Source organism: Taeniopygia guttata, chromosome 37, assembly GCF_048771995.1.
Source record: "Taeniopygia guttata chromosome 37, bTaeGut7.mat, whole genome shotgun sequence".
Lineage (NCBI taxonomy): Eukaryota > Metazoa > Chordata > Aves > Passeriformes > Estrildidae > Taeniopygia > Taeniopygia guttata.
In genome coordinates this window covers 3,943,280-3,962,009 of record NC_133062.1, presented here as the reverse complement: position 1 = coordinate 3,962,009, position 18,730 = coordinate 3,943,280, and the positions used below count along the sequence as shown (strand labels likewise).

The 18,730-nt window shown below is 46.9% G+C and overlaps 1 protein-coding gene, 1 long non-coding RNA gene and 1 pseudogene across 2 annotated transcripts; 1 reads left to right on the top strand and 2 right to left on the bottom strand.

The window, feature by feature from the left end:
* LOC116807532 (uncharacterized) overlaps positions 1-18,730 on the bottom strand; it is a 1,256,502-nt pseudogene that overhangs the window by 533,865 nt on the left and 703,907 nt on the right.
* On the top strand, positions 9,973-16,510 carry LOC140681597 (uncharacterized). Its single transcript, XR_012052645.1, has 2 exons — positions 9,973-10,123; positions 11,535-16,510. It is a non-coding gene; the product is annotated as an uncharacterized lncRNA (long non-coding RNA).
* LOC140681526 (olfactory receptor 14A16-like) lies at positions 17,207-18,139 on the bottom strand. The gene has a single exon (XM_072921417.1). The coding sequence runs from the start codon at positions 18,137-18,139 to the stop codon at positions 17,207-17,209; it is 933 nt and encodes a 310-aa protein (XP_072777518.1).

Here is an 18,730-nt window from a genome sequence, read left to right as displayed (position 1 = left end):
CCAGCCCTGTTTAACATCTTCTCCGATGATCTGGGGGAGGGGATCGAGCCCACCATCACCAAATTTGCAGGTGACACCAAGCTGGGTGTGAGTGTGGATCTGCTGGAGGGCAGGACAAGAAGACACAGCCTTCAGCTGCACCAGGGGAGGTTTAGGCTGCACAAGAGGAAGAAGTTCTTCACAGAAAGGGTGAGTGGGCATTGGAATGGGCAGGCCAGGGGGGAGGTGGCAGAGTCACTGTCCCTCTCCAGTGGCACTCAGTGGCATGGTGTCCTAGTTTAGGGCAAATTTGGGGAAAACCCCCTGAAAGGAGCCCCCAGGAAACCCCCACGGCCCCTCCCCACCCACCTGGTTCAGGGAAAAATTTCCTCTGAGAGGGAAGTGGAAAAGAACCTGTTTATTCAACAACAAAGCACTCCCCAACACCAAAACAATTAACACAAGATGACAACAAGACTCTTTCACCCCTCTGAAGAGCTGAACAAATCCAGAAGGTCTTTCCTGGGAGTGGTCGCCCGGGTCTGGACACTGGGGATGGCTGCTGCAGATCACCAAATGCAGGCTCCTGGTGTTCCTTGGTGTTTCCCAGATCCCAGTCCAGAGCAGGTTGAATGATGTTCAGAAAGAGGAAAGGGAAAAAAAACAACAGTCCAGGGAAAGAATTGGACTGCTTAACCTAACTAGGAAGCAAAGCAAGAAAGCAAGAAAGCAGGCAAAGCAAGCAAGCCAAGCAAGCAAGCAAGCAAAGCAAGCAAGCCAAGCAAGCAAGCAAAAGCAAAGCCAGCCAGCCAGCCCTAGCCTTTTCTAGCTTTCCAGCAGACATGGGGGGAGGTGAACCAGATGATAACACAGCAAAACAAACCTTCACTTTCAGAGTCAGTTCTGAAAGCACAGAACATAATATCAAACGTAAACAGAACACACGATTGGAGATACAAACACCATAACAGTCACCCTAGGACATTCCACCCCTTATCTCCATATCTTCAACATCATGTAAAAACTCCATCAAGTTAAAACTTGTATCTTTCACTTACTCATACCTTCTTTCTCATGTCTGTGTGTTTTCACGCACAGACATTGACAGTAACATCCAGCAAACAGTGATATTTGCACAATAGTTTCACCCCACAATCAGATCTCCCTGAGGTACACATCGTGTTGTTCCATCTCTCTGCATTATCCACCATGTACAACCTGGTCCCTGAGCAAAGACAATCCCACGAATGGGTTTGTCTGTACTCGAGGCAGGATTGATCCACACTAATTTCCCTAACAAACCTCTGACATGTGCCACTGGGACTTTATCTCCGTCTACTATATTCAGGGGCTCAGACTGGGCAGGACCTGCTCGATTGGTGGAACCTCGGCTGTTAACTAACCAGGTGGCCTTTGCTAAATGTTGCTCCCAATTTTTGAAAGATCCCCCACCCAATGCTTTTAAGGTGGTTTTTAACAGTCCATTGTACCTCTCCACTTTGCCTGCAGCTGGTGCATGGTAGGGGATGTGGTACACCCACTCAATGCCATGTTCCCTAGCCCAGGTGTTGATAAGGCTGTTCTTGAAATGAGTCCCATTGTCTGACTCAATCCTCTCAGGGGTACCATGCCTCCAAAGGACCTGCTTTTCAAGGCCCAGGATGGTGTTACGGGCTGTAGCATGAGACACAGGGTAGGTTTCCAACCATCCAGTGGTGGCTTCTACCATTGTGAGCACGTAGCGCTTGCCTTGGCGTGTCTGGGGCAGTGTGATGTAGTCAATCTGCCAGGCCTCCCCATACTTGTACTTGGACCACCGCCCACCATACCACAGGGGCTTCACCCGCTTGGCCTGTTTGATGGTAGCGCATGTCTCACAGTCATGGATAACCTGAGAAATACTGTCCATGGTTAAATCCACCCCTCGGTCTCGTGCCCACTTATAAGTGGCATCTCTACCCTGATGGCCTGAGGCATCATGGGCCCATCGTGCTAGGAACAACTCTCCCTTGTGTTCCCAATCGAGGTCTATCTTTGACACCCCTATCTTTGCAGCCTGATCTACCTGCTGATTGTTTTGCTGCTCTTCATTAGCTCTGCTTCTGGGTACATGGGCATCTACATGGCGAACCTTCACAGGTAGCTTCTCTACCCGGGTAGCGATATCTTTCCACTCTTCAGCAGCCCAAATTGGTTTTCCTCTACGCTGCCAGTTAGCTTCTTTCCACCTCTCTAGCCACCCCCACAGAGCATTGGCTACCATCCATGAATCAGTGTAGAGGTAGAGCTTTGGCCACTTCTCCCTTTCTGCAATGTCTAGGGCCAGTTGAACGGCTTTGAGTTCAGCAAACTGGCTTGATCCACCTTCTCCTTCAGTGGCCTCTGCAACCCGTCGTGTGGGACTCCATACAGCTGCTTTCCACTTCCGATTCATCCCTACGATGCGGCAGGAACCGTCAGTGAAGAGAGCATAGCGTGTTTCCTCTGCTGGTAGTTGGTTATATGGTGGAGCTTCTTCAGCCCGTGTCACTGGTTCTTCTTCTTCATCTGCGACACCAAAACTTTCACCTTCGGGCCAATTTGTAATTACTTCCAAAATCCCAGGGCGATTCAGCTTACCAATATGGGCACGCTGCGTGATGAGAGCAATCCACTTGCTCCATGTAGCACTGGTGGCATGGTGGGTGGAGGGAACCTTTCCTCTGAACATCCACCCCAGCACCGGTAGTCGGGGTGCCAGGAGGAGTTGTGCTTCTGTGCTAATCACCTCTGAGGCGGCCTGGACTCCCTCGTAGGCGGCCAAGATTTCCTTCTCTGTTGGGGTGTAGTTGGCTTCAGACCCTCTGTAGCTCCGACTCCAAAATCCCAGTGGTCGGCCCCGAGTCTCATCAGGCACCTTCTGCCAAAGGCTCCAGGACAGACCATGGTTCCCGGCTGCAGAGTAGAGCACGTTCTTCACATCTGGTCCTGTCCTGACTGGGCCAAGGGCTACTGCATGAGCAATTTCCTGCTTTATCTGGGTGAAAGCTTGCTGCTGCTCAGGGCCCCAACAGAAATCATTCTTCTTACGGGTGACCAGGTAGAGGGGACTCACGATCTGACTGTACTCAGGAATGTGCATTCTCCAAAACCCGATGGCGCCTAAGAAAGCTTGTGTCTCTTTCTTGTTGGTTGGTGGAGACATGGCTGCGATCTTGTTGATGACATCTGTAGGAATCTGACGCCGTCCATCTTGCCACTTCACTCCCAAGAACTGGATCTCTCGAGCAGGTCCCTTCACTTTACTCTTCTTGATGGCGAAACCAGCTTCCAGGAGGATTTGGATGATTTTCTCTCCTTTCTCAAACACTTCTGCTGCTGTGTTCCTCCACACAATGATATCATCAATATATTGTAGATGTTCTGGAGCCTCACCCTTTTCTAGTGCAGTCTGGATCAGCCCATGGCAGATGGTAGGACTGTGCTTCCACCCCTGGGGCAGTCGGTTCCAGGTATACTGCACTCCCCTCCATGTAAAGGCAAACTGAGGCCTGCATTCTGCTGCCAGAGGAATGGAGAAAAATGCATTGGCAATATCAATAGTGGCGTACCACTTCGCTGCCTTGGACTCCAGCTCGTACTGGAGTTCCAGCATGTCTGGCACAGCAGCGCTCAGTGGTGGAGTCACTTCATTCAATGCACGGTAGTCCCCAGTCAATCTCCATTCTCCTTCAGATTTACGCACAGGCCAAATGGGGCTGTTGAAGGGTGAGTGGGTTTTGCTGACCACCCCTTGGCTCTCCAGCTCTCGTATCATCTTATGGATGGGAACCACAGCATCTCGAGTTGTTCTGTACTGTCGACGATGCACTGTTGAAGTGGCAACTGGTACCTTTTGTTCTTCTCCCTTCAACAGTCCTACTGTAGTTGGATTCTCAGACAGTCCAGGCAAGGTGTTCAGTTGCTGGATGCCCTCTGTCGCTACAGCTGCTATCCCAAATGCCCACCTAAGTCCCTTTGGGTCTTTAAAATATCCCCTTCGAAGGTAATCTATGCCCAAAATACATGGGGCCTCTGGGCCAGTCACAATAGGGTGTTTCTTCCACTCATTTCCTGTCAGACTTACATCAGCTTCCACCACGGTAAAGTCCTGTGATCCACCTGTCACACCGGCAATAGAGACAGATTCTGCCCCTACGTGTCTTGATGGAATTAATGTGCATTGTGCACCCGTATCAACCAAAGCCTTATATCTTTGTGGTTCCGATGTGCCAGGCCAGCGAATCCACACAGTCCAGAAAACACGGTTTTCCCTCGCCTCTACCTGGCTAGAGGCAGGGCCCCTCTAAGCCTGGTTATCCTTCTTGCCTTGGGCGTATGTCTTAGAGGTTCCTTCAAGGGGATCAGACATGTCATCATCATCATCATGCCTGGCAGTTTGTCTACGGGCAACTGGAGCTGCTCTCCTTTTGGTGGCACTTCCTCTCTGAGTCTTACCTTCCTTCAATTCATGCACCCATTGTGCCAGAGCAGCAGTAGGTTTTCCGTCCCATTTCCTCATGTTTTCTCCGCAATCGCGCAGGAAGAACCACAGCTCAGTTCGTGGGGTGTACCTTCTCTCACCATCTGAGGAACGTCTACGTTGGATACCAGAACCTCTGATCTGTACTGCTGAGATTTGGAGAAGGTCCTCCTTTATCTCCTCCCTGAGTCTCTTATGATTCTCCTCTATCTTATCTTCTAATTTCTGCAGACGTGTTTCCACTGCTGCAATTCTGGCATGGGTTGGGCCATGTACAGCATCTGCATATGCTCGGAGTTTCCTTGCCATTTCGAGCACGGTCTCATCCCTCTCATCTTGCTTCATTATTGCTAAGGCAGAAGCGTAGTCATGTGGCCCAAGCCGTACAAGTTTTCGCCACATCACAGATGTACATGGTACCAAGTCTGGATTCCTAGTTGTTATTTCATCTGAGAAGATAATCTCTGCCACTGCCATTTCTCTCAGACGTTGGATCCCTTGTTCTATAGTCTTCCACTGGGTTTGCTGCATATAAAGATCATCTGCACACAGGTATCTTTGTGCTACACTTTCCAGAACCCGTGCCCAGAGGCTGTGAGGGTTAGCCCCCCTCATCATTCCTTGATCAATAACAGGATCATGTGACAGGGATCCCAAATGTCTTGCCTCAGTACCATCCAGAATTGTAGCCTCGCCTACAGCATCCCAAAGACGGACCAACCAACTAATTACAGACTCATCAGGTCGTCGGGTATAATCCTTCCTCAGGCCACGAAGGTCCTTTAGGGAAAAGGACTCAGTATTGGCCTCTGATCTTGTACCAGTTGCTTTGACTTCTGATTTTATGTCAGCAGGCATTGAGGGTCCCTCTCCTGCATTATCATCATCATCGTCATCATCCACTGGTCGATTGGTCTTTTCTGTGCGCTTCCCACTTCTTGTGCTAGTAGCAACAGCCATTGGTTGAGGCTTGGCTGCTGAGTCTGGTTTAGCTGCTGGCTTTGAGCCGGGGGTGTTGGCTGCAGCCTGAGTGACTGGGATAGCTGCTGATTTATCTCCCTGCCCCCTTTCCTCTGTCTGCTGCCCTACAGTATCTAACAGGGTGCGATAAGCATATGCCAGGGCCCAGCTCACTGCAATGATTTTTTTCTCCTTAGAGTTATCATGGCACTTCTCTTTCAGGTACTTCGCCACCTCAGCCGGATTCTGAATTTTTTCACTTGGAAAGTCCCAGGCTATAGGGTCAGAAAATTCCTTTAAGATTTGGCCCATATCCTCCCATTTCCCACACCACTCAAGATTTCTCACACCTGGGTCTACTCCTGGGTCAGAGGTCTCATCAGCCCCTCTAGAAATCTCAGCCCTCATTCTAGAGAGACTGCAGACTGTATAGAGAAAGCTTACCAGATTAAACACCAGGAAGATGGTCTCCTTAACAGTCAGGGGAAACTGAACATTCTCTAATAGGGAGGTAACAAATTCAGAGGAGAAGAAGGAAAGCAAAGGCTGAAAAGCCTCATCCCCTACTTCCCCTCTAACAAACTGGCTGTACAACCATAACCATGAACCATACATTCCAGGAACAGACCTCAGCACCTTTATAAACCCTCTGGAAGCTATTACACCCAAGCACAGCACGATGGATATTCTGGTCAGTGCCCTTCTACTGCAAAACCTACGTATTAGGGACAATACCGGAGCTATTCCTGGATAAAAAAATAAACCTAGGGACCACAGGGGGATTAAGATCTGAAAAACCCCCAGGGACCAGAGACACATGCAGGCCTTCACCCCAAGAGACAATATTAATTCAAACAACATAACCAGTAACTGCTCCATACCCAGACAAAATAATTGGAACAAAAATATGATTACAACAGGGTTTTTTTCCACTCTCTCGAGCCCCGAGTTGGGCGCCAAAATATTTGTCCTAGTTTAGGGCAAATTTGGGGAAAACCCCCTGAAAGGAGCCCCCAGGAAACCCCCACGGCCCCTCCCCACCCACCTGGTTCAGGGAAAAATTTCCTCTGAGAGGGAAGTGGAAAAGAACCTGTTTATTCAACAACAAAGCACTCCCCAACACCAAAACAATTAACACAAGATGACAACAAGACTCTTTCACCCCTCTGAAGAGCTGAACAAATCCAGAAGGTCTTTCCTGGGAGTGGTCGCCCGGGTCTGGACACTGGGGATGGCTGCTGGTGTTCTTTGGTGTTTCCCAGATCCCAGTCCAGAGCAGGTTGAATGATGTTCAGAAAGAGGAAAGGGAAAAAAAACAACAGTCCAGGGAAAGAATTGGACTGCTTAACCTAACTAGGAAGCAAAGCAAGAAAGCAAGAAAGCAGGCAAAGCAAGCAAGCCAAGCAAGCAAAGCAAGCAAGCCAAGCAAGCAAGCAAAAGCAAAGCCAGCCAGCCAGCCCTAGCCTTTTCTAGCTTTCCAGCAGACATGGGGGGAGGTGAACCAGATGATAACACAGCAAAACAAACCTTCACTTTCAGAGTCAGTTCTGAAAGCACAGAACATAATATCAAACGTAAACAGAACACATGATTGGAGATACAAACACCATAACAGTCACCCTAGGACACATGGTCTGGGTGACAAGGCGGTATTAGGGCATTGGTTGGACTTGGTGATCCCAAATGTCTTTTCCAGCCTATTTGATTCTGTCATTCTGTGATGATTGGGACACTCTGGGGCCATTGTGACACTGCAGGGCCTCGTGGAACTAAGAGGACCATGGTGACACTGTGCAGGCCCATAGAACCAGGGCTCCATTGTGGTGCTCTGGGGCCCAATGGAACCAGGGAGTCCCCGTGACACTGGGTCCTGGTGGAAGCACAGAGGCCATGGTGACACTGCAGGGCCTCGTGTAACCAAGGGGCCACTGTGACATTCTGGGGCCTCCAGGAATCTGGAAGGCCCTTGTGACACTGTGTGGGCTCGTGGGAACAAGGAGTCCATTGTGACACTGAGGGGACTTGTGGAACCACAGAGAGCATTGTGACAGTGTGGGACCTCATGTGACCATGGGGCCTTTGTGACACCCTGGGGCCCCATGGAACCAAGGGGCCACTGTGAAACTGCAGCACTAACAAGAACATTGTGACACTGAGGGGCCCCATGGAACCAAGGAGTCCATTGTCAAATTTTGGGGCCCCATGGAAACAAGGGAACCAGTCTGACAGTGCAGGGCCTGGTGCAACCAAAGGGACATTGTGATGCTGAGGGGCCCCTTGGAACCAAGGACATTTTTGCAGATGACACCAAGCTGGATGTGAGTGTTGATCTGCTGGAGGGTAGGAGGGCTCTGCACAGTGTCGGAACTCAAAATGTCCCTCAGACATTTTTAGAGGTTCCAGGCCTTGGTCAGAAGCATTTTAGACCCTGGCAAGCAGCTGAAAACAGCTGTGATTTTGAGTTTGAACCATGGAATGAATTACCAACTTTAAAGGTGGAACAAGCAGTCACAGAGGGTTAGATGATATGGTAAAAGTAGTCACAAATTAGAGGGTAAAATTTTTTAGTATTGTACAGGGGGGTTTTAACACCTGTACAGGGGGGTTTTACTTTGTACAGGGGGGTCAGGAGTTCTAAGATGGAGGAAAGTGGGCCTGAACCTGTTCTTCCTCCTTCTTCTTCCTTACCTCCATGTTCTTGGTGATGTTGGCATTTTTCTATTGGTTTAGGCTAGGGACACACTATTCAACGTAGATGATAGATATTGGCACATTATTGTAAATATAGCACAAGTAGTTTCTGGTATATAATGTTTGTACCATCCCACTGAGGGGCAGAGCCCCACACACTGCCCTGCAGGACAGACCTGCGGCAGGGCAGCAGAACTTGTTATAGATAAGCAAAAATAAACAACCTTGAAACCAGCACGGACGAACTATGGCTTCTTCTTTGGCAGCGGGGCAGAAAGACAGAGACTTTCTACAATCTCGGAATCACCAATACCCACAGATTCCGACATTTGGCGTCCCTGTGCGGGCATCAGCAAGAAGAACAAAAAGAAACATCAAACAACCTCCAACCTTCATCAGCAGAGAAAAACAAAAAAATAAAGAAAGGAAGAAGAACAGAGCACAAATGCTCTCGGCAGATTCCGGGAGGAGAGGGAGCAGAAAGCTCAAGATAAGAACCTGACCTTCACCAAGACAGCTCGTCTGGAGGACAGCCAGGAGGAGGAAAACCAGAAGCGCGCCTGGGATTTCTCGCCTGTGACCTGCTGGACGATGAACAGTGCCATCTCCGGACTGACCTCGTGGTGACTCAGCTTTTGGTGAGAATGGTTGAAATTAAGAACATGGGGAAGGGATGCTCCCAAGGACAGACAAAAAAAAATTTTTTCAGCCCTACAGGGCAAGACTTTTACCCATCTGGTAGAGATAGCCTCAAATGAGATGAAAGCTTTGTTATTGTGGGTGCAGTATACTCACCCGCACACAGATGTACATCTTTTGTTTGAGTTAAATTTTCGTAAGGGATCAATAAGCAACTGTATTACCGAGCCACAGGAAAAAGAAAAAAAAAAGAGAGATAAGACTGCCGCAAAAACTTTTGCCTTTAGCAAGGACAATAAGAGTCATTTTCACAACGCGGCATTTTAGACTGAACAGCTAAGGCTCCTATGGGAGCACAAGGAGGAAGATGGCCCAGCCAGCAGCTTCGGGCAATTTTCCTCACCAGGGGAAGCAAATTGCCTCCCGAAGAGGATCGGGAGGGGGGGTGTCTCATCATGTCCTATGTCTCCAGGTTCACACTGTTCCTCAAGACTCCTCAAATCTCAATTTCTAAGCTCCTCAGCTGCAAAAAATCCCCAGACAGTGAGAGACAAGCTAGGCACAGACGCAGCCCTCGGTGGGGGAAGGGACTGGCCACTGTCCGAGTCCAAACCCACAGTGGGGGGGCAGCGGCGCCGGCGGCTCCTGGGGGGAGGGGCAGACGTGAGTGCAGAGCGGAGGGAAAAGTGAGAGAGAGGAGAGAACTCTCGCAGCTGCGCGGGTGGGGAGTTCAAAACAGCCCGCGGTGCAGCCGAGAGGGGGGGGGCAGTGGGAACCAGCGGACGCAGGAGGCGGCGGAAGCGCGGATGGGGCGGTCAGACGCCCGGAGCGCCCAGTGATGCGTTCCATGACGGGAATCCGTGAGAGTGCGAAAGCACCGTCCGGCAGGTGCCGGGGAATAGCTCCCAATTCGCAGCGGCGGCGCTGGCCAGGCCGGCGGCTGGACGGAGAGCGGGATTCTCCTGTCGCCGCGGCGATGGCAGCGCGCATGCGCGAGACGGTAGAGCAAAACCCGGAAGTCGGAGCGGAGATTTCCTGCACCTTGAACGCACGGGCACGGGCGCAGACGGCGTCGGGGGCGGCGGTGGCCGCCAGCCAGCCGTCCGCAGACTGCGCGGTGGCCGCGGGGGGAGACCCGAGCGGCGCGGGGCTGGGCGGGACGCGGCGCGGGGCTGCGGCAGTGCGGAACGCAGCGAGCGCGCGCTGATGACGTCAGCAGAGCGCCGAATCGCGCTGGGCTCCAGCAGCGGCTCGAGGACGGCGCGGGCCGACCCAGAGCGAAAACCGAGGCAGCGCCAGGCCTGACAGAGAGAATGGGGGGGGACATTCCCGAGGGACGGCCGCGCGGAGCCGGTGTGGGCGGGCGCGGTCGGTGCGGGAGTTCCTTCCCTTGTTCCCATGGCGACGCAGACAGAGAGGGTGAATCAAGGCTGCGCATGCGTTTGCGAGAGTTAAAGCGACCGCGGAAGTGGCTGAGAATGTGGGTGCTGGGTTTGGAGAAAACTGCAGGCGCTGGTTCGGCACAGCTGACAGCGGGTGTGAGCACAGAGGGTGAGCAAGAGAGAGAGGCGCAGCCATCCTAACGCAGGCAGAAGCGGGGTTTGACTGCACCAGAAATGCTCCCAGTGCTCTCATGCCGCGGCAAACAAAAAAAATCACAACAGCCACAGCAAACAACAAGTAGCAAACATCCTACAGCAATGCTGAGAGATGAGTCTCCCAATTTTCACCCTGAAATAAAATTCCATCAGTCGCTTTTTGAAAACCAGCCAACACAAGGCCTTTTTCAAATCTCCCCAATGTTTCTAAACACCAACCCCAGATTTTTTCAGTTAGGTCACAGAATTGATCGAGCAGACACGCCCAGCCGGTGTGATGATAAGTAATAATTGTGGAACACATTGTGAAAAAGAGATATCATAATGAAAATTGATATAGAAAATTAAATAGCATGAAATGTTAGTAATTTATTATATTAAGGTTTAAGTTAGGTTGTATTTTAACGTTTTATTAATGATAGAATTGATTTTTATATAGTTGGTTTGCGTTTAAGTTAAGTATTATTTAATTAGAGTATATCACTTTAAGTTTATTTTAGGTTTGGGCCCTGAAGAAGTTAAGTTTACAAAGGTTTAATTGATAATGGATTTATATATTGTTAATTTGATACATATGGATTTCGTAAAGTTAATATAATTTAGGGATTCTTTACTAAGATTGTTATATATTGAGTTTAAGTACTGTTTGATTCAAAAATTATTTTAAGTTTTTCAAAGGTCAAGTTTATTTGGCAGCAAGGTTTAGTTGTTTTTCTTTAAGGATGAGAAGGTTTTGTCTGAAACAGTTCACAAAGTAATAATGAACATTGATTTAAGGAGAAGTTATTGGATTTATTGGATTCTTGGTTTTGTTTTAGTATTTTCTGTTTTATTATAAGTTTATCAGTATATAAGAGTTGTAAAAGAATTTATTTTGAGTTTTCTGAGATTGATTTCATTGTTTAAAAATCAGTTTTATAGTCTGTTATTTCTTTGTATAGTGATACAAAAGGCATTTGTTTTCAAATCCTTTATTTTTAACTATTTAAGTGTTCTATAAACGTTATTGTTAAGAAATTTTATCATGTTATCAGGTGAAGATTTGTGCTTCGTTTTTTCATAGTGAATTCTCGTACGTTTTATTGTTGTTTATGTAATCTTATCCAGGTTACATGCCAGTTCTGAAGTCTCATTTTGAATTTTAACTGTATTGTGCATTTTTCTAGGTGAACTTCCTGATTCGTTTTTATATCTCTTGTGAGTGGAATCATTGCATTTCTATTTTTCATCATTCTCAAATGTTTTTCAGAAGATCTCAGAGAGAGGTGCCTGAAACATTCTGACAACCTCTTGCCATTGTTAATCTTACGATTTCTCCAATTGGCATCTTTTTCCTTCAAAAGAGTTTCAAGAAAAATGAATCTTTGTGTCATTTGACCAGTTTATCGGTTTTAACTTCAAGTGTTTATTTTATAAGAAAATGTTATAATAGGTTGTTATGTTTTAAGTATTATATATGTATTGTTAGTGTAAGTTTTGTTTTATATAATATGTTAAGGGACATCTCTCCAGTTTAAAGTTTGGGTCCTGGCCAGACCCTGATTTTAACTTGGACAGATGAGTTTGCCAGCAAAATTCAGAGGTTTCTGCACAAAAATGAATGATATGCAGGTCATTTTTGACCCATCAATTCGATTCTACAAATGTTACAGCTGACACAGTTTTGAGGTGAAACTTGCCAGCCCTGCCCGGGAAGGGATGCCAAGGGTTTTCACTGGAAACAAATGTTTCAGCTGTTTGCAGACTCTGAACCGCTGTCACAATGTTTCTAATGATCATGCTTTGTTCATTTTTATATATGCTATTTAGAATATCTTTCTTTTGAATTTTCTTGAATTGTTATCGATTTTGATAAGTTTTATGCATTTTATTATTGAGATATTTTGTCTTGTTCTATATTATGGTTTATATTTCAACTTTCTTGTTTCAAAAGAGAAGAAGAGAAAGAGAGAAAAAAGGAAAAAGAAAAAAGAAAAGGAGTGAAGAAGTGCCTGAAATAAGGCTGAAATGAGGTTGAAGATTTTTGTATGTTTTAATCTCTTGATATAATTATTTTGTAGACTTGATTTTGCTGATCATTGAGAAAAATATGAGGAGAGTGCTAGACACTGGACAGATAAAATTGAAAGAAAGAAAAAAAAAAAAATCGTTCAAATAAGTAGTTTTGAACAAGGATTTTGTTAATATTTCCACAGAAGTTGAAAGTGGGGTTTTTAGTTTGCAGACCCTCAAAAACAATTCTTACAGATTTAGAGATGGGAGCTCAGATCATTATTGTGGCAGAGACCAGATTGCTGACAATGTCAGGCAAAGATTTCTTAATCATTCATTTACATTTAAAGAAGAAATATTTTGAGTGGACAATCCAAAGTCGCAAGATTTTTCAATCACGTTGTTAGGGCATTCAGAAGTTTGCACAGTTCGTTTTCCAACACACAAAATGTTAAATGTAAAAGTGAGTTTCAGGGAAAAAACAAAAAAGAAGCCAGGAACCAGTGGAAGGAATGACAGTATTCACTGATGGTTTGGGAAAAACTCACAAATCAGTGGTCACATGGAAAAATCAAAAAACAGGGAAATGGGAATCAAATATCAAAATGATACAAGGTTCACCACAAGTTGCAAAATTGGTAATAATAGTCAGGGGTTTTTCAGTTATTTTAGGAACCCTCAATCTGATCACAAGTTTAGTGTATGTTGCAAATGTGGTCAAACAATTAGAGAAATCGCTTTTAAAACATACAGACAAGGAAATTTTATATTCATATCTATTATGCATGAAAATAATCCTAGAAAAACAGAGAACATTAATAAACACATCAGAGTGCATTCTTCACCTCCGAGGTTTTTAGTAAAAGAGAATGCTCATGTAGATAGGCTCACAATGCCCATCTTGCAGACACTGCCAAACATTTTTGAGCAGGCAAAATTGAACCATGCATGTTTTCACAAAAATGCACAGGCATTGATGGGAACCTTTCACCCTTCTGAAAGTCAGACAAAGGAAATCTACTTGCCAGAGAGCCAGTTTGTGCAGTCTCCTGTATTTACAGGAGTGGCCAATCTGAGAGGTTTGTAAAAGCCTTCAGCTGTGGCAAGCTGATGTCACAAAATACCCAACTTTTGAGAGGCTCGAAAATATCCATATTTCAATTGATACATTTTTAGGGGCGATTTTTGCATCATATACAGGGGAGACCACAGAACATACCTGCAAACATTTTTTATAAGCATTTACATCATTAGGAGTGCAACAAGAAATAGAAACAGATAATGGTCCAATTTATACAAGCAAGGTGCTTGACAAATTTTTGAAAAAACAGAGAGTCAAACATATTTTCAATATTCTTCATTCTCCCTCAGGTCAAGCAAGCAAAGAACACATCACACCCTGAAATCCACTTGGATGGACAGAAAAGGGATGAGGCAGGGTTGAACAAATGTGTTGAATTTTTTAAATGGTTTTTTCTCAAAGCCCACTCTAATAATTGTCAGATATGTTACAAACAGCCCACAGGAAAAACTAAGGGAAAATCCTTTCGTTTTGATCAGAAACCCAGAGTCAGGACAGATTGAAGGTTCATTTACATTAATAACTTGGGGCGAGGGTTTCGCTTGTGTTTCTACAGGACGAGGACTGAAGTGAATGCCAGCAAAGCACATGTAACCTTATCGGGTGCAGACGCCAGTGGACGTGGACCCGAGAAGCAGAGAGGGAAGCACGCAGACGAAGGCAGACAACAACGCTGCAGACGTCTCGTCGGACAACGATTGATCACCCAGAGACTTGGGGTTTTTTTCTGAGAAATCAAGTGTTGTTTGGGTGTTGCTGCATTGCAGGGTTTCTCACAGAGGGTGGGGACATGGACATGGGATTCAGACAGATAGTGTTCATGTGCTTCATTCTTTCACCTGTTGCCTTGGGCAACAGGACAGATTTTCCCATGAGACAACCCAGGGAAAAAGTGTGGGAGACTTTGGCAAAAGCAACTGGTCTGGACAGCATTTGCCTGACCCATTCGAAACCAGAGAAACCATTTTCAACATGCTTGGTAGGTGTGCCAGTGGAGGGATGGTCAGTCCCAGGGGACATCCTTCCAGGGGTTCTGAAGTTTCTTTCAGACCCTGTGGAGGGATGACATGTTTGGACACAATTCCTTCCTGCTGCTCACTTTGAACCTCTGGATTTGGACATTTTGGGTCAACAAAAATGAAATGGTGCATCAAATTTAATTCATCAGGAGTGGCAAAGACAGATAATCATACAATAGATGTCACTCCGAATCAGCCTTTTTATAAAAATGCGTCATCTTGGTGCAATCATACCAAAATGACAAGCAAACCATCCTTTCAACATCCAGCCACTTTACCGAAGGGAATGTTTTTCATTTGCGGGGACAGAATTTGGCCTGCTATCCCTGCAAAAATCAAGGGTGGTCCATGCAGCATTGAAAGATCTTTTGTTAACACACAGCATGACCTTGATAAGAGAGCAAGGAGAAAAAAATCTGATGAATGAAGCGATCCAAATTGTGACAATGATAATGTTAATACCAAGAAAAAAGGCTCGGAAAAACTGAGTGGTTCTGCTTTCACAGCAGGTGGCATCAAAAAGAGCCTTGGTGCAGTTGGATCAAAAGAGGTTGTGGGCAGAGTAAAGATGCCCATGTCATTTCTTTTGCATCGAATGATTTGTTAGCTAGCAGTGAAAAATGAGAACAAAACAGTAATTGAACATCTATTATAAACACATAGACACACGAGTGAAAATTTAAAGAGGTATCAGAGGACCAAACACACCTGGAGAAAAATTAAATCATAAGTAGATGGTGTGTTCAATTTGTTTCACTTTTCACAGTTGTAGAAAAAAGATTTTGAAAATAGTTGTATGTAATTATAAGGTATTGTAATTCTTCTAATGTTTGTGCTGTCCTTGCCTCAGTGCATGAGGCAGACCATGAACAAAGCTGTCAAAGAGGTGTTCTTGATTCAAAAAGGAAAGGATCCCTTGAAAAATATAGTTCAAATTATGATGATGATGTTTCTACCTGGGACAAGTCTCGGAGAATTGCAGTAGCAATTTTCTCATTCCAAGCAGCATCAGGGGCGGCCTTGACACAATTGGATCATATAGCATATTGGTTGAGGAAACACAGTCGTGCCATTTCGTTTGCACTGAGTGACATGTTGACAGACATCAACAGTGCAAGGCAAGCAGTGCTTCAAAACAGGGCGGCAATTGATCATTTGCTGCTGACACATGGGCACGGATGTGAGGAATTTGAGGGGATGTGCTGCATGAACTTGTCCGATCATTCAAAATCTATTCATAAAAATATAAAACAAATACAAAGTAACATTAGCAAATTGAACAAAGTTACAGGGTCCTGATGGGATGATTTGTTTAGCTTTTTTGATATCTCACCATTGTGGAAAGAACTTTCGAAAATAGCATTTTATATTCTTATAGGACTTGTAGTTCTTCTGCTTGTTCTACCATGCATTTTCGTGTGTATTTGAAGGACCTTGAACAGCATGATAAAGCGGGTGTTTCTGGTTCAAACAGAGAGGGGAGATGTCGGAACTCAAAATGTCCCTCAGACATTTTTAGAGGTTCCAGGCCTTGGTCAGAAGCATTTTAGACCCTGGCAAGCAGCTGAAAACAGCTGTGATTTTGAGTTTGAACCATGGAATGAATTACCAACTTTAAAGGTGGAACAAGCAGTCACAGAGGGTTAGATGATATGGTAAAAGTAGTCACAAATTAGAGGGTAAAATTTTTTAGTATTGTACAGGGGGGTTTTAACACCTGTACAGGGGGGTTTTACTTTGTACAGGGGGGTCAGGAGTTCTAAGATGGAGGAAAGTGGGCCTGAACCTGTTCTTCCTCCTTCTTCTTCCTTACCTCCATGTTCTTGGTGATGTTGGCATTTTTCTATTGGTTTAGGCTAGGGACACACTATTCAACGTAGATGATAGATATTGGCACATTATTGTAAATATAGTACACGTAATTTCTTGTATATAATGTTTGTACCATCCCACTGAGGGGCAGAGCCCCGCACACTGCCCTGCAGGACAGACCTGCGGCAGGGCAGCAGAACTTGTTATAGATAAGCAAAAATAAACAACCTTGAAACCAGCACGGACGAACTATGGCTTCTTCTTTGGCAGCGGGGCAGAAAGACAGAGACTTTCTACAATCTCGGAATCACCAATACCCACAGATTCCGACAGCACAGGACCCTGGAAACGCTGGATCCAGGTCCCAAACCCAACAAGGTGAGGTTTAACAAGTCCAAGTGCCGGGTCCTGCACTTTGGCCACAACAACCCCTGCAGCGCTACAGGCTGGGGACAGAGGGGCTGAACAGCAGCCAGGCAGAAAGGGACCTGCAGGGACTGATGGACAGCAGGCTGGACATGAGCCAGCCGTGTGCCCAGGTGGCCAAGAAGGCCAATGGCTCCTGGCCTGGATCAGGAATGGTGTGGCCAGCAGGAGCAGAGCTGCTGTGCCAGCACTGATCTGCCCCCAGCTCTGCACACAGACATTGCTGCTGCAGCTCCAGAGAAGGCAACAAAAGGGCATCTCTGCAGAAAACTCTGCTGGGACATCCTTTAGTTCCTTGAAAGCCACCAAGAGTGCAGCCCCTCATTGACACATTCTGTGGGCACAGGGAAGGTGGAGGGAAACCAAATGAGAAATGGCACAAGGAATGACATTTCTTTGTGGAAAACATTAAAATGCCAAACAAAGAAAAAGAACCTCCAAAGGAAACCAACAAGAAGTATCAAAAATTACTTTTATTACAAGTGATTTGCAGAAATTTGCCAGCAGTTCAATGTTTCTGAAACCATCCAATCATCAGTCTCCACACTGCAGCCTTGAGCTCCTGGTTCCTCAGGCTGTAGATGAGGGGGTTCAGGGCTGGAGGCACCACCGAGTACAGAACTGACAGGGCCAGATCCAGGGATGGGGAGGACATCGAGGGAGGCTTCAGATGAGCAAACATAATAGTGCTGAGGAACAAGGAGACCACGGCCAGGTGAGGGAGGCAGGTGGAAAAGGCTTTGTGCTGTCCCTGCTCAGAGGGGATCCTCAGCACAGCCCTGAAGATCTGCACATAGGAGAAAACTATGAACACAAAACAACCAAATCCTAAACACACACTAATAAGAAGAAGCCCAAATTTCCTGAGGTAGGATTTGGAGCAGGAGAGCTTGAGGATCTGTGGGATTTCACAGAAGAACTGGCCCAGGGCATTGCCATGGCACAGGGGCAGGGAAAATGTATTGGCTGTGAGCAGCAGAGCATTGAGAAAGGCACTGGCCCAGGCAGCTGCTGCCATGTGGGCACAAGCTCTGCTGCCCAGGAGGGTCCCGTAGTGCAGGGGTTTGCAGATGGACACGTAGCGGTCGTAGCACATGATGGTCAGGAGGAAATACTCTGCTCCAATGAAGAACATAAAGAAAAAGAGCTGAGCAGCACATCCTTTGTAGGAGATGGTGCTGGTGTCCCAGAGGGAATTGTGCATGGCTTTGGGGACAGTGGTGCAGATGGAGCCCAGGTCGCTGAGGGCCAGGTTGAGCAGGAAGAAGAACATGGGCGTGTGCAGGTGGTGGCCGCAGGCTACGGCGCTGATGATGAGGCCGTTGCCCAGGAGGGCAGCCAGGGAGATGCCCAGGAAGAGGCAGAAGTGCAGGAGCTGCAGCTGCCGCGTGTCTGCCAGTGCCAGCAGGAGGAAGTGGCTGATGGAGCTGCTGTTGGACATTTGCTGTGGCTGCACATGGGCACCTGTTCATGGAGAAAGGACAGGGACAAGTCAGGAGAGGCTGCTTGGAGCCAAACCTGGGCCATTCCCTTCAGACTGTCCTGCTGGGACTCACCCTCCCTTGTTCCTGCTCTGGGAAAACCTTCACCCAGGTCCCTGCCTGCGCTCCAGCTGTGCTGGCTGAGTGTGCCAGGAGCAGCCAGACCTGAGTGTGGGGGCTCTCGAGGAGCCATACCTGCCCTGCTTCCCTGGATTTGTGGCCATGTGGCAGAGGGACAAGGCTGGATATTCAGGATTTGTCAGGGGAATCACTGCAGCAAGGCTTGGATACCATCTGCACTCAGACTTCAAAAGGAAATAGATGGCAGGAGTTGGTTTTAGGAATTGTTTTAGTACCCACAAACCATTCCTGGCCCACTGAGGTCAGAAATCCCCAGAATTTCTGCTGCATTCCGAGTTTGCCAATGAGAGATGTGAGAGGCAAAGGATTCCCTGTGGCTGGGGGCAGGTGAGGGGCTGGATGGGCTTGTTCCCCCAGCACTGCTCTGTTCAGCCCCCTCTGCTTCCCTGAGCACCTCCCTGGCCCTGGAC